Here is a 15,106-nt window from a genome sequence, read left to right as displayed (position 1 = left end):
CAACGGGCCATGGCCATTTCATTCTCCTTTGTCTGCACCGGTGCCCATTGCCATCGAAGATTTTTGATCACATCAAATCTATGAGATATTCGTCCTTCGCCTGATTAACAGCTTGAGGACTGTTCCAGGGCGGTTGTCCCTCCATCCGATAGGATGGGGAACGTCTCACCCACCCCACACCAGCTTTTTGTTGAATCTGTGGTCTTTTGGAGCATTGGTGTTGTTATATACGCTGGGCGCATGTATGTTTCGAGCCTCAATGGTGCGCATGAGAAGATACTGACGACTAGGAAAGGGCAGCACGGATCATTGCCAATGGGTCCATTAAACACCTATTCTGTATGTATCTTCAGACTTTTTCCAGAGAGCGACTGCTAACCGTCTGCTTGAAGGGGACGATTATATTATGACCGCAACTTTTGTGAGTTCAGTGTTCCTGCTGTTCTTAAGTTCGAGAATGACTAACGGCCAAATTCACTCCAGATGATCTATACGACCTTGCTTGTTTTGATTCAGATCTCAGCACGCTATGCAACCAACCTTATGGATCCAAAGGACTATAGCACGGTGCTGGCTGATCCGAAACAAGTGCGCGACCGGATCTTCGGGAGCAAGATTGTTATCGGGCTGGAGCAATGCATGCTGTTCTCAACCTGGGGAGTAAAGACTTGCATGTTGATTCTCTACTTCAGGATTACACAGAACCTGCGATCAAACCTCTATATCAAAATCCTCGCGGTATATGTGGCTGTCGGATTTTTTGTAATCATGGTCACCTACTACGGAATATACTGTCGACCATTCTCGCAATACTGGGCTATGCCCGTGAAGAACATGCAATGCGCAACATACCAGCACTATTCAATCACACAAGCCGTCTTTAACATCTCCTCCGATGCCGTGATGTTCATCATTCCGATCCCGCTTCTTATCCGGGCACAGCTCAAGCGCCGCAGGAAGACCGTGCTGCTGGGCGTGATGAGTCTGGGTCTATTCACGATTGTCGCCGCTATCCTTAACAAATACTTCAACTTTGCCTCCCCGCTCACGACCACCTACCAGATCTGGTACATTCGTGAAGCCAGCACTGCCGTCTATGTCGCCAACCTAATGTGCTGGTGGCCGCTGCTGCGCAAGCTCTTTAATCTGAAAGCCTTTCAATATAACAGTAATCGAGGCAGGCGAGCCCGCGACCCGAACGACCCGAACAAGGACAGCCATGGCCTGTCTCAGTCTGGTACCTCGCAATCGCGCCCATCATTTTCGTTACCCCGTGCCTTGCACTTTGTCCGACCACCCTGTCGCAGAGGCACGAACAACAACGCAGCAAACCGGCATGATCGTGGTCCTCAGCGGTCGAGCCAAGAAGCTATTACCCAGGTCTCTGCCTCGAATGACTATGAGGAGTTCAACCGCATCGATGCAGTCGATGTCATCCCTTTGGAGGAATGGAACAAATATGAGGGACGAGGTTTTGACACCGAGGACGACAGCCAAGCATCTGTTGCCCGATCTGATAAATCCCGTTCGAAGAGAGATGACTTGTCTTCGGACCGCATCTACAACGCCGTGTAGGTTCTTTGTCGCTTTGTTATCCGTGTTTGAGGGTGCATACACAATGCGTTGCAGTTTTCCTTTCCAACTTATGTAGATCGTTCTCTTTTTGAGGTTTTTTTGGTATACCCGGACATTTGTGTTTTTATAGAATCGGTTGCATCATGGAGAGGACATGAAGGGCGTTTCTGACAATGCACTGGTTTCGATGCTATTGAATGAAGTTTTCTCACTCCAAGCCCTAAAGGTCTATAGATCAGGCAAAACAAATGTCAACCGTGGTTGACCGACGCAGTTGAGGTACTCTCACAACGTAACAAGAGTCGCAAGAGCTCCTCATCTGTTAATAATTTGCGCCGATGGTCAAGGGGTTACGATGCTATTTTCCCATCTAATATGAGTCAGATAGCGGCCCGGGTTCGAATCCCGGTCGGCGCATTTGTCGTGTTTCTTTTTACTTTTTAGCTTTTGACTATCTAGTTTATCTCTATCTTTCGTATCATCACCTTTATTTATTTAGATTAAATAAAATGTCAAGAAGAGGAAAGTCCTTTTCGGGTAAGTCGGCACTCCACACGGAACAAGCCTTTTCCCTTTATCGATAGCGCATCACGGCGGGGACGGTGATCGCGTCATGGGATTTTTTTCGCCTTTGCCTGTTTGGACTGTCGGTCTGGACTTTTCTTTTTAATCCAGGATAAACCAACACCTTCCCGTATACATAACCGCTCCTCAAAACAGCGTGCCAAGCATCTCCGATCAAGATACTGCACGCCTCTTCCACTCGCGTGACTGATTTCTGCCTGCGGGGTTCATTACTGTATTTCGTTGATGGGGCTTTCTCCCCACCAAACAACGGCGGGACAACCCCGTCAGCCCGACAATGCAGACGAAATCCGCCTTCCTGTTCACCACGATGACCGAGATTCGCCCGCACGCGACACCGATCTATCATCCTCGGATAGCGATAGCGAGAGTGTGAACACCTCGATTCTCGCGCGTAGTTCCCCAGGTTTCAGAAGCAGCCGAGCACCGGCGCCACTGCTGAACCCCGGCCATCGAAGATTCCCATCTGTGGATGAAGATGAGCAAGGCGACGACCATGCGAGCGATCCCAGTCGACCTCATACCGCGCAGGAGAAGCCGGTGACATGGATGTCGCTGCCGAAGAGAGGGCAGCTGGCGATCTTAACAATTGCTCGGCTATCTGAGCCCTTAACGCAGACCTCGCTGCAGGCGTATATGTTCTACCAGCTCAAGTCGTTTGATCCTTCGTTGCCAAACTCGACTATTTCACGACAGGCGGGTATTCTTCAAGGCAGCTTCACCGCCGCGCAATTCCTGACCGCTGTCTGGTGGGGCCGGCTGGCTGATGCCGAATGGATGGGCCGGAAGAGAGTCCTGCTTATCGGTTTAACGGGAACCTGTTTCTCGACCTTGGGTTTTGGTTTTTCGCGCTCGTTCGTGTCCGCGGCGGTGTTTCGGACGTTGGGTGGAGCCCTAAACAGCAACGTTGGTGTGATGCGGACCATGATTTCGGAGATCATTGTTGAAAAGAAGTATGTACGCCTCAAAATTTAATGGCTCACACGCTGACGGACCTAGATACCAATCGCGTGCATTCCTGCTGCTGCCGATGTGCTTCAATATCGGAGTGATCATTGGCCCCATTCTAGGTGGCTCGTTGGCCGACCCCACTCATAGCTTTCCACAGATCTTTGGGCCCGGGTCTGTGTTTGGAGGAAAGGATGGTGTCTGGTGGATGCAGCAGTGGCCGTATGCCCTGCCAAATGTGCTGAGTGCGATCTTCATCTTTACATCTCTGAACGCGGTATTCTTCGGACTCGACGAGGTGAGTGTTCCGCGATCGTTCATAGGAATAGTAGCTGACAAGCAATATTAGACACACGAAACTGCACGCTATCGAAAAGACTGGGGTCGATCCTTGGGTAAGCGAATAGTACAGGCTCTATCACGACGCCCGCGGCAATACCGTCCTCTGACCCGATCCGGGGACGATGACTCCATGTACCTAGAGGGCAGCGTGGGAACATGGTCTGGACCATCCAGCCCAGTCCATACACGCGCCCCGCAACCACCCCGACAACATAAACGCCCCGGCTTTCGACAGATCTGGACTCGAAATGTCCTGCTCACGCTTCTAGTACAGTTCTTACTCGCCATTCACACCAGCGCCTTCAACTCCATGACCTTTGTGTTTCTGCCCATGCCACGAGCTCCCGAGAATTCCAGGACAGGTTTCTTCAACTTCAGCGGGGGCCTAGGCCTTCCCTCTTCTCGCGTCGGGCTGGCCACTGCCATTATCGGGTTTATCGGCCTGCCCCTGCAAATCCTCTTCTACCCGAAGGTGCAATCCAAACTAGGCACACTTACCTCCTTCCGTTTCTTTCTTCCTTTGTCACCGCTGTCCTACATCCTCATGCCTTTCCTCGTTGTTCTCCCCCGCCTCGTCTGGGTCGTCTGGCCCTCTTTTGCGGTGGTCGTGGGCCTGCAAGTCATGTCACGAACTTTTGTATTGCCCGCAGCCGTCATCCTTGTCAACAACTGCGTCACGGACCCATCCGTTTTGGGGACGGTTCATGGTGTGTCGCAGAGTATTGCCAGTGCAGCTCGTACCCTCGGCCCTTTTCTTGGTGGCTGGGGCCTTGGATGGGGCCTCGAACACAACATGATTGGAGCTGTGTGGTGGGTCCTTGCGGCCGAGGCTTTGACGGGCTGGTTTGTGCTGTGGACTATCCACGAGGGGAAGGGTATCGAGCGGAAGAAAGCTGAGGTGGTGGAAGAGGAGGAGGAAGCGGAGTGATTGACGACTGTTATGTGTTCGTGCTCCCCAAGGGGCTGTCAGTCCCTATGATTGATTCTATATCCAGTACATAAATGACCAGACCTATAGAGGGTTGGCCGGCATAGAACACATCGCATAAGGATTTGCATTTTATATTCATCAAATTCATTTAATCGTAAATATCAGAACATCTGCCTGACTGCGGTGCACAAGATGCGTTCACACCCGGACCGAAGGCGAAACAAAAGCCAGCATCGCCTTCGCGGCATCCCCATCATGCGCCTTCAGCAACTCCGTCGCCTTCATCTTATTCAAATCAAGCTGGTCAACCTATTTCCACAAGTAAGCACAATCTCCCGGTAATATCCGTTGTACAACATACCAAAAGTGTCACGTCCGCCGCCGCAACCTTAACCGTCTTCTTCGGCACAGTCTCCTTCTTCTGTGTTTCAACCTTCGCGTGACCCTGACCCGCCGCAATCTCTAGTCGGCTCATCGCCTTCCCCAACGCCTCTTGATCTGTCCCCGCAGGCGGCTTAGCGGGGTTGCCTTCAGTGCCCAACTCATTGGTGTTGAGTGAGTTCAGCGCCGCAGCAGCTTTGCGGTCCTCTGCGTTAGCGGGGAGGGGTTGATCTGATGCATCAGGGTCGGCAGTGGCAGATGGAATGGAATCGGACATTTTGACGATCCAAGAGTCTCGTTGGGATAAGACTGAAGACAGGAGGAGGTCAAACCAAGCAACACAACAATAACGTCACCGATAAGATAAGGAGCAATGACATAAGCAGATGAGTCATCCCCGTGAATAAGCGCCTTGACCGAGCTGTCTTTTTGTTCGTTTCAGTGAACTTTCTTCGTGCTCGAGTTCGAGTCATTCCTTCGCGTGGTGATACTCCTTGAGCTGCTAGGTGCTGTTTCCGCTACACTGTCTTGCCAATTGGCCGACCAAGCCCTTCTCCACGGCTAGCCCTCGCATCGCCGGCTTCGCTTGCAGTCATCGCACCATGGCGGACTGGAGTCCTTCCTGTATGCGTCATATCTTGAGTGCAGTGCCAGTTTTTACTAACAGTGGTGTGTTTGCAGCGTGGACTAACAAGCCCATCAAGCAAGATGTGGTCTACGAAGATGCGGAAGGGATGAAAGAAGCATTGGCGAAGCTGCAGAAGTTGCCTCCGCTGGTAACCACACAAGAGGTGTGTCTTCATGATTTTTATTGATGTTTAGTGCTCTAATAGTATCTCCAGATTAACAAACTCAAAGAGAGCTTGCGCAATGTAGCTCTCGGCAAAGCCTTTGTGCTTCAAGGCGGTACGTCCCTTGTTTCACCCCCATATCAGGATGTCCCAAACTAAGGACTTCCAGGGGACTGTGCGGAGTTATTTGACTACTGCAACCAAGACATGATCGAGGCCAAGGTCAAGCTGTTGCTTCAGATGAGCTTGGTTTTAATTTGGGGTAGGGCAGACCATATCCATTTCTCTCGGACAGACAGAACTGACCATTGCATCAGGCGCCAACAAGCCCGTCATCCGTATCGCCCGCATTGCAGGCCAATTCGCGAAGTATGAAACTGAACTTATTACCAATAAAGAAATTGACACCAATAAAGCTAACCTATACCACAGGCCACGCTCAAAGCCCACCGAAATGGTCAATGGCGTCGAGCTCCCCGCCTTCCGCGGCGATAACATCAACGGCTACAGCGCAGACGCCGAGTCACGACGACCCGACCCGTCCCGCCTCGTCTCAGCATACTTCCACTCGGCCGCAACGCTGAACTGGCTTCGCGCGGCGCTATCTTCCGGCCTCGCCGACCTGCACTCTCCCTTAGACTGGGGTCTCGGCCATGTGCGCACCCCCTCGATCAAAGAACAGTACTCGCGAATCGTGGGCGCCGTCAAAGATGCCCTGCGATTCATGGCCACAGTCGGCATCGACAAAGACCGCGGCGTCGAGACAGCGGACGTGTACACGAGCCACGAGGGCCTCTCGCTGGACTACGAGCAATGTCTCACGCGGGAGCTGCGCCACCCGGTCCCGACGAAAGCAACCTGGACCGAAAATTACTCTTCAACGGGATTCTACGCGACCTCTGCGCACTTCCTCTGGATCGGTGACCGCACACGCCAGCTCGACGGCGCACACGTCGAGTTCTTCCGCGGGATCGCAAACCCCGTCGGTATCAAGATCGGGCCGACCATGGCATCCGACGAGCTGGTCGCCCTACTCAACGTTGTCAATCCCGCAAGGGAGGTGGGGAAAGTCACGCTCATCTCGCGGTACGGCGCGGCGAAGATCGCAGAGTTCCTGCCGGGGCATATCGCCGCCGTGCAGGCGTCGGGCCACATCCCTGTGTGGCAGTGCGATCCCATGCATGGCAATACACAGTCTACGCCGTCGGGTGTCAAGACGCGGCATTTTGAGGATATTTTGTCGGAGCTGAAGCAGGCACTTGAGATTCATCGCGCCGCGGGGTCGTTCCTTGGTGGGATGCATCTTGAGCTTACTGGTGAAGCGGTCACGGAGTGTGTGGGTGGCGCGGCTGGGTTGACAGAGGATGGTCTGATGGAGAGATATACTACTTTCTGTGATCCGCGGTTGAATGAGAAGCAGGCGCTGGAGTTGGCGTTCCTTGTTGCGTCGTTCTATCGCGAGGCAAAGGAATGATATTGATCTGGTTGTTTGGGCGAAGAGTTGGGTACTAGGGATCATTTGGATTTCCGTGGAGTTTTTTTGCGGCTTAGTTTAAAAGTTAAAGCAGTGACTGGTTAATGCCTTCAATTGACTTCAAAATCCACAGAATAACGTAACAACCAATCCATCCAGTCTGACCAGTCCAATAAACCCAAATCACATAGTAGCCCCCATATGTACAGAGTGGCTTCGTCCAAGAACAGTAGAATACAACAGTAGACCAACAAAAAAGAAATTTAAAGATAGAATAGAGATTTACCTCCCTAGAGGACTCCCAACCTGAGGCTTAAAAGCTAGGCTCTTCCGCCGCGCAGCCTCCATCTGAAACCGCTTCTGACGTCGTGCCTCTTCATCGTCTTCCTCAATCTGGAAGATATTCGATGATGGCTTGCTAGATCCAGCGAATAGACCTTTATTACTCTGCTTCGGTGGGCAGGACTGCTGAACGATTTTGGCCCGGTTGGAGAGGAAGAAAGGTGTTGCAGGCGACATGCCGATGGCGTCGAGGTTGGCGAAATTGTACCCCGGTGTTTCGGGGATATGGTAGTGGTCATCATCATCACCGCCAGCAGAAGATTCCTGAGCGGGAGTTGATGGTGATCCCTGTCGGGGAGTCGGAGGCGTGAGATTTCGGAATCCTTCCATTGCACCCCAGTCAGCGCCGCAGCGGCGGCCGCTGGCGGAGGGGGTTGCGGGTTCCGAGACGCGGACAAGCGTGCCATTCACATTGCTTAGAGCACGCGGCTGCATGCTCTTGCGGCGCTTGGCACCCCCGCGAGGGATGATGGTGCTGTCAACAGCATACGGGGTCTCGTCCAGCCACTGGCTCTCTCGCTCACAGCTATATGAATTGAGTCAGAACGTCTATCTGGATATAGTTGGCCAATAGGATGACTTACTCGAGAACCCAGCCCACGCCAACACACTTGACAAGGCCAGCAGCATGCTTGACCTTCTCCATCGTCCGGAGACCTCCATCCTTGTAGACAACGTGGGTAATTCCCACCTTAGCGCTGGGCTCGACTCCATCCACGGGTGACATACTGGATCGCGGGTTCCACGTCCAGGTTTTGACACAACGAGCCCCCATTTGCTGCAGGAGTTCTACGAAGATGCCGGAAGCATCCTCTCCCTCAGTGGTATGGACATCGACATGCACGACGGCGCCACGGAGAACAGGTTTGCTGGCGCCGAAGTTTGGACGCGGGGTTTTCTCAGGAGAGCTTGGCACAGATGACGGTACTGGAGGTGGCTCCATGGAAAATGGTCGGACGCTGCTGCGTCTGGGTGTCTTCCCAGGACTGCCAGTGACAGAGGAAGTCCGAGGGGGGCCCATAGAGGGACGTTGCATACTCGGCCGCCTGGGAGTGCTGATGCGGCGCTTCGGAGGACTAGCGCTCCTTTCAACGCGAGCCGATTTGTGCGGCGGAGAAAGAGTAGATGCACTTTCATTGTGCGGAAGAAATATGGCATTGCGGGACCGTGGCGAAGATCGGATTGGAGAAGCGCCCTCCAGGGACCGGCCTCTCTTCCGCGGCAGCTTCAACGGGGATTCTGGTCCTTCACCTTTCAGAGGGACTTTGCACACGGTGTGGAAGGTCTGCATATGGCGGGGGGCAGCCTTCATTGGCGTGGCCAGTGGAAGAACGGGAGCAGGGGTATTCTCCTTATCATTGTCTGACTGGGCATCATCCTCTTGATCGTCGTCATTTTCGCTCACGGGCATCACACCTCGAAATGGGATCTGTACACTCTTAGGAGTCTCGATTGCCGGATTCTCCAAATCCTCAAAGATATCATTTTGTAGCGATGGCGACTCTATCATATCATGTTCCTTCATAGGAGATACTTGCTCGCGAGGCTTCTCAGGCGACATAGAGCTATCATCACTGAAAGGCTGAAGGGGAAGCTGGGAGAGCAATGACGGCGTATTCGCCAACGTGGAGAGCGGTACATCATCCGACTTCCGAGGAGTCGCCTCAGTAGTAATGGCCTTTTCCAGAGGACCAACGAGCGAGAACACTCCACGGCGACGAGGTCGTGCTGGTCCGGCTTTCGAAGGGGTGTCTGATTCCCAGCTGTTAAACTGCTGAGCCAGCGGTGTGAATCCTAGGTCGACACCCAGAGACTTTCGCTGTCCAATGATACTGGGTCTAGTCGATGAGATGCGTGCCGCTGGCGTGGGGAATTCAGATTGGGTAGTCTCGTTCAGAGGGCTATCTTCGACATCTCTGTAGGCATTAGAGCCAAAATTCAAAATCGTATTGTTAGATTCGCTCCTGTTTGTGTCGGGTGTGTCCAATTGGCGAAAGGACATGGGAGTAGCTTCGCCCACTGGAGGAGTCGGGGCCGAAGGGGGGATGCTCCTCTGAAACGGACTGGTGAAGTTGGAGCCCTCACTAATCTCGTATGGCGAAACAGGCTGAGAGACCATGGTACATGTTGCGTCTGACCCCACCAGGGTGACTTCGTCGCCATCCTGTGCGTCCATTTCGCTGGAGGCCTCATGCTCTTCATCGGGATAGCGGACAGAGTTGTTGATACAATAGTCGTTGTCCAGCTCCCCAACATCCTGGTCATTACTCAGCTCAAGAGATTGGCGGGAGTGATGAATAACATTCGGAGAGTCCTCAGCATCAGTGATGAAGTCGAGAGTCTGCTGGTATGGTGACCGTACACTGGCAATCGACTGAGCATCAGCCTCGCTTGTCGGTTCTCGAGAGGCTGGTGCTGGGCTCTTGGAGATACGGACAGGGCTTGTCTCTGGGAGGTCTACCTCCTCTGCAATCATAGAAAGGCCCTGTTCCTGCTCCATATTGTCAAAGCAGAGTGTCTCAGCCTCATCAATCTCATATCGAACATGATGGCCTAATTCATGCTCTGTCTGGGGGATAGGATCCTCCAGATCCTCTGCATTCTCAGTGTCATTCTCATCATGGCCAAGTGATCCATCGTCCAGCGCGTCTTCAACTGTAACCACATCTTTCTGCACAGGAGAAGAGGAAGACTTGCTATCCGAGCGAAGCTCGATGCCAAAGATATCGCGTGCAACTTCCTCAACCATTTGGTAGTCCTCGTCAAAAGTAGGAGCATCCGAGTGTATATATTGAGGAGGCAAAAAAGGCTGCTGGGTTTCCGAAGTACCCGACTTATCAATAAAGACATCGTCCTCCAGAGGTGGAAGGCTCTTTGCCGCTGTTTTTGCGGGAGACACGGAGCAGGTCATGGAGCCCTTGAAAGGAGAAGGTACTCTCTTCGCCGGGCTTTGGAACAATGACGTCTTAGCCGGAAGGGAAGGCGCTGTTGTGCTAGCCTTGAACGGTGACTGCGAGAACGAAGCTCCCAGGTGACCCTTCCGCGGAGACATCTTGAGGGGTGAGGAACGCGCCGGTATAAAATCAAAGGTCGGAGGAGGACCCATTTCATCACGGGAAAAAGCACGGCCACGGTTCGGGGTATCTTTGAAGCTGTACTGGAAAGGCGAAGCGGGAGGCCGCCGGGCAGGACTGGACATCATAATCGAGTCACTGAAGTCAATCGACTTTCCTGGCGGAAGGGCAAGGTGTCCATTCTCCGGGATGGGGTTGTGGATTCTATTAGGTGTGAAGTTGATCTTCCGCACCGGCGAGCTGAGGCCGGTAGTAGACTCTGATCCGTGTTTCGGGGTGGGTTGTTTCGGTTCGCCGTTCTCGTCAATAAAACTGGACGCTTTCTTCGGGGTAAAGTTGACTCTTCGCACCGGGGACATCAATCCCGTATTGTCTGAGGCATGCTTGACAGGCGAGTGGATGACAAGTTTGATGTCTTTCTTGATCGGGTCCTTGACAGCATTCAGCTCATCTTCTTCCCCGTCGGTACTCGTATAGTCCGTCATCAAATTGGACATCTGCTTGGCTTTCTTGGGAGTCAATGGCTTGGAAGCAGTAGCACCCTTCTTGACCGTGGCGGGCTGTCGACCCCTGGCAGCAGGTTTACGAGCCGGCGTGCCCGCAAGACCCGTCTTCGCAGCACGACCAGCGGTAACACCCCTTTTTCGCCCAGCGGTTGGAGCAGAGGGATTCTCATCGTCAGACTCTTCTGACGCAGACACATCCTGAAAAGTAACAGTCTTCTTCTTCGCGGGCCCACGCAAAAGATTCGAGCGCACGTTAGTCGAATGGGTTGCCACGAAGATGTGCTTAGGCTTCGTGTCATCAGCAGACGCATCCGCTTCAGCAGCGGCACGTGTCTTCTTCCGCGTAGCCCCAGTCGTCGTCGTCGCCGTAGAGGCAGTATTTTTCGGCGGCCGTCCACGGGGCCTCGGCGCTGTCTGGGCTTTGGCCGCACTCTCGACAGGAAGCGGAGCCTTCCTCGGCCTCCCGCGCTTCTTCGGGAGCTCCTGCACAGGAGCGAGCTCATCCTCCTCTCCGTCATCGTCATCGCTCGACTGCTCTCGCACAGGCATCGAGGCAACTACCTTATTGGGCCGCCCGGCCGTTTTGGTCGCCGGCCGACCGGGCGGGCGCCCGCGCGGTTTCGCAGGCTTGACCTCCTTGCCTTGTTTGGCGGTAGTGGTTGTGGTTATCAGCCCGAGTTCATCGTCCGTGTCGCTGGAGTCCTGGTCAACAATGTCGCGTGTCGCCGTCGTCGGCCTGCGGGGAGCTCCTTTCTTTGCATTGGCGGTAGTTTTTGTCGTTGTCTTGGACACACGAGGCGCGCGTTTCACAGGGGAGGGAGGGATGACAGCGGCGCGCGCCATGGTGGGCGGTTGTCAAGGACGGAGTGTGGTCGGGGGTTGGTGTTTGTTGATGTTGTTGTGGTTGTCGCAGCTCGCAATTAATAGCAGCACGCCGTGCTCATGTTGAGAGGCTGCACTCGTAGTCACAATGCAGATGGATAATGCTGTAATTGAGTATTAATGGCGATGGCCGTCAATATGAAGTGTTCGGATGAGGCTGGTCAATGGTGACATATGTACGTAGTAGGTTCCGGGATTCCAAACAATCCACGGGTCCGTGTTTGGCGGTAGCCGTGTTGTCCTGGCAACGACACGAACCAGTGGTCCATGACCCCCGTAACTATAAGCTGATTGCAGCACTAGCGTTGGTCATGGTGTGGATTTTATGGTTTTCGTGATAATAAATAATATAGCGCGTTTCAATATTTGTTCGCTTCAATACCCTAGATGGAATATGCGGGAATAACCCTCGGAGAACACTGGAAACATCAGAAATATATATCTTCCAGACCATCGGGGCGAATGAAACTATTCTTGCCACCAAGGACTTGCCAGCAATCACCCCAAAGAAACCTATAAATCGATACACGTTGATTCATTATCGTAACGCTCAACGGACTAACCACACTCCAGAAACACTCGTAAACAAGCTACCAGGCCAATAAGACACAACCGGGAGTGTACAGCCAGTCCAACCAAACCCCCAGAAACATGAATATAGCACGATCATAATATCCAGATCTAGTCCCAGTCCCAAAATATCCATTTTACATAACCGTGAAGAGAGCCACACCCGCTGCCACGGCAGTGGCCAGCATAGCCGGCACCAAGGTCGCCGCCGCACTATCCAGCGTCAACAACGCGCTAGGCTCATACGGTGCGGGCTGAGTGGAGTTCACAGTGCCGTCCCAGCAATAGCGCTGGAAACACTGGGAGCAGATATCCGGGACAGCGGTATTAGTTCTCTCAAATGAGCGACTGAGGATAGCGCAACCAACGCAGGCAGTCCAGTTGCCGTCGCGGGTGCTGTTGGCCATAGTAGCGACCTCGTAGCCGTTTAGGATGATGTCGTCGCGCTGGGCGTCATCGTATGACATCTGGAAGGTGGAGGTGTTGGAGTTGGAGGAGTAGGGATAGTTTGGTATGTATACGACCAAGGGCGCCGGACCTGTGAGATTGGAGCTGTTGCATCCGAAGAAAGTCGGCCGGCTGTTCAGGCCCAGGTTCACGAAAGTGTTCTGGTCCGGCACGGCGGGGAAGGCAGTGCCGTTGCCGATGCCGCTGGAGTTGAGGCTGCGCTGGTACGTGGCCACGAGCGAGGTGCCGTTCGGCCAGATGGACTCCGTATCGGCGGACGAGTCGACCGCAAAGATGACATCGACGTGGCGGTTTGGCTGAATGAGCGGCTGCAGTGGAATATTCTGGAGATCTTCACCGCCGTCGATAACGTCCAGTTCTCTTTGCTGCGCGGACGGCGACGAGGCGTTGTTATACCCGAAGAACGGATTCGGCTCGGAAGTGGCGATATCGTCGTCGGCCTTGTCGACACTCTGGAACACGTCTTGGAGGATATTTTTCACGAAACTGGGCAGGCTGGCCGTGTCGAGGTTCGTCATGGCGGCGTTGAAGAGCGTCGACGAGGTGCCGATGATGAATCCTGCGTTGTCGTAGCCGCGCACGCAGGTTTCGTTGCCTGGGAGGATTCCGCCGGAGAAACGAGAGCCCAAGAACTCCAGCGGGACAAACCCGTAGATCGTTGGGTCCCAGGTGCCGAATTCCCAGGGGTTGAACTCGTAGACGGTTGCGTTACCGCCGACTACCGTCTCGCCGGGGTAGCGGCCATCCGCTACAACTAGCGGCATGGGATACTCGGCGTTTTGAAATTCTGGGGTCAGCCCAATGGATGACCAGGTATACTTGATGCCTCCGGCAGAGGCATTGTACATCTGATATGAGAGCGCGCGGCCCCTGCAGACTTGTCAGCACCTCGCTTTCTTTGCGACAAACACATAACACTACATACCAGACATCCGTGATCGACGTATCATACCCATTATTCCTCTTCGCCTCCACCGCATTTGCCAGATCCTCAAAGTAGCCCGCGGTATCCAACAGCTGAACGCCGCCAGTATCCGGACCCTCAAAGACCGAGTTCCCAAACTGCCACACAGCACCGGCCTGAGTAGTCTGCAGATCCGAAATCGTCGTAAAATTATTGATAAATATCGAGCCAACCAGCCAACTGCCACCACTAAGACCAGACACATACGTGGCAGACTGCAGCAGTCCACCCAGATGGCCGGATGCTGTTGCATTCTCAGTACGACTATCAAACGCCTTGATAGCACCGGCCCCATTCAGCAGAGCGCGATATCCGCCGCCGGACACGGCAATGCCGATATTCGGCAGATTGGACGAGTTGCTGGCGATCTTATCGAGGTACGACGCGACATCGAAGCTGCCGACCTTGACGTGGCCGAAGAAATCCTTCATCGCAGAGAGTGACTTTCCGCGCCGCGTTTCTAGCCATGATGTTTCATTCGCTGATAGCTCGGCAGCGCTGCGCACTGTCGGTCGGCTGGCGGGACAGCTGACAGACGTCGGGGCGTATCCATCGGGGGCATTAGGGAGGGCGCGGCGCGCGACTTCCGGTGCGATAGCAGCAGCAGGAGCAGTGTCGAAAGTTGGGCCGGCGAGGGCGCCTGGTATGAGAATTAGCGGTGAGCATACAGCACAGCACAACGACGGAAGGGGTAAAAAAAGAAAGGGAGACAAGGGAAGGCAGCAAGAAGAATAATCGCGACTCAAGTCAAAGCCGAACCGAACATACCGGACAGCAGCGCTGTTGAGAACCACGCAGCTGTTCTCATGGCCTTGGGAATAATAATGATGAGCCCGTCAATAGAACAAACCAAGACAAGCCGGGACGCAGGTCCGGCTTTAAGTCCTGCCGGCTCCAGGGGTAGCCCGAGAGAACATGCATCGGGACCGCCGGAATCTGGGGTTCGCCTGACATCATTGCAGGTCCGAGACGGGCTAGCTCGCCCCAGCCACCAGCACACGCCCTCGCCGCAGCCTCCCTATGGCCAACCACCGCACGGCTATGCCCTTCTGCCTGGCGATGCTCCGGGCCGCCCAGCCCTAGGCCCACAGGGCGCCCCGCCGCCTGCAGGCGCATACCCGCCTTAAGCCCAGGTGCCATCACCTATGATCCGCAAGTTAAGGCGCACGGCGATTTCCAGCGTGAAGCAAACAAGCTACGCAAGGCGATGAAGGGCGTCGGAACGGACGAGAGGGCTCTAATCTCCGTGCCTTCGAGACTAGGAGCGTTCTAG

At 54.0% G+C, this 15,106-nt stretch overlaps 6 protein-coding genes across 6 annotated transcripts; 3 read left to right on the top strand and 3 right to left on the bottom strand.

Moving 5' to 3' along the window:
* Positions 1-483: 483 nt before the first annotated feature.
* N7510_007336 (uncharacterized protein) lies at positions 484-1,575 on the top strand (the record flags this gene model as incomplete). The annotated part of the gene is made up of 1 exon (XM_056979261.1): positions 484-1,575. The coding sequence occupies one exon, from the start codon at positions 484-486 to the stop codon at positions 1,573-1,575; it is 1,092 nt and encodes a 363-aa protein (XP_056832304.1).
* Positions 1,576-2,385: 810 nt separating this feature from the next.
* Positions 2,386-4,378, top strand: N7510_007335 (putative MFS multidrug transporter; the record flags this gene model as incomplete). Its single annotated transcript, XM_056979260.1, has 3 exons — positions 2,386-3,113; positions 3,160-3,406; positions 3,458-4,378. 3 exons carry the CDS (start codon positions 2,386-2,388, stop codon positions 4,376-4,378), a joined length of 1,896 nt encoding a protein of 631 aa, XP_056832303.1.
* A 201-nt stretch (positions 4,379-4,579) lies between these two features.
* Positions 4,580-5,039, bottom strand: N7510_007334 (huntingtin-interacting protein K; the record flags this gene model as incomplete). The annotated part of the gene is made up of 2 exons (XM_056979259.1): positions 4,580-4,690; positions 4,743-5,039. The coding sequence occupies 2 exons, from the start codon at positions 5,037-5,039 to the stop codon at positions 4,580-4,582; spliced, it is 408 nt and encodes a 135-aa protein (XP_056832302.1).
* Positions 5,040-5,364: 325 nt separating this feature from the next.
* Positions 5,365-7,027, top strand: N7510_007333 (3-deoxy-7-phosphoheptulonate synthase class II; the record flags this gene model as incomplete). The annotated part of the gene is made up of 6 exons (XM_056979258.1): positions 5,365-5,386; positions 5,444-5,553; positions 5,605-5,668; positions 5,723-5,815; positions 5,871-5,922; positions 5,986-7,027. The coding sequence occupies 6 exons, from the start codon at positions 5,365-5,367 to the stop codon at positions 7,025-7,027; spliced, it is 1,383 nt and encodes a 460-aa protein (XP_056832301.1).
* Positions 7,028-7,309: 282 nt separating this feature from the next.
* Positions 7,310-11,792, bottom strand: N7510_007332 (uncharacterized protein; the record flags this gene model as incomplete). Its single annotated transcript, XM_056979257.1, has 2 exons — positions 7,310-7,895; positions 7,954-11,792. The coding sequence occupies 2 exons, from the start codon at positions 11,790-11,792 to the stop codon at positions 7,310-7,312; spliced, it is 4,425 nt and encodes a 1,474-aa protein (XP_056832300.1).
* Positions 11,793-12,538: 746 nt separating this feature from the next.
* Positions 12,539-14,641, bottom strand: N7510_007331 (lysophospholipase family protein; the record flags this gene model as incomplete). The annotated part of the gene is made up of 3 exons (XM_056979256.1): positions 12,539-13,739; positions 13,795-14,473; positions 14,602-14,641. The coding sequence occupies 3 exons, from the start codon at positions 14,639-14,641 to the stop codon at positions 12,539-12,541; spliced, it is 1,920 nt and encodes a 639-aa protein (XP_056832299.1).
* Between the last annotated feature and the right edge of the window lie 465 nt (positions 14,642-15,106).

Source organism: Penicillium lagena, assembly GCF_028827675.1.
Source record: "Penicillium lagena strain IBT 129212 chromosome Unknown utg000005l_segment0_segment0, whole genome shotgun sequence".
NCBI lineage: Eukaryota > Fungi > Ascomycota > Eurotiomycetes > Eurotiales > Aspergillaceae > Penicillium > Penicillium lagena.
Note: the sequence above shows the minus strand (reverse complement) of the source record. Positions and strands in the feature narration are given on the sequence as shown.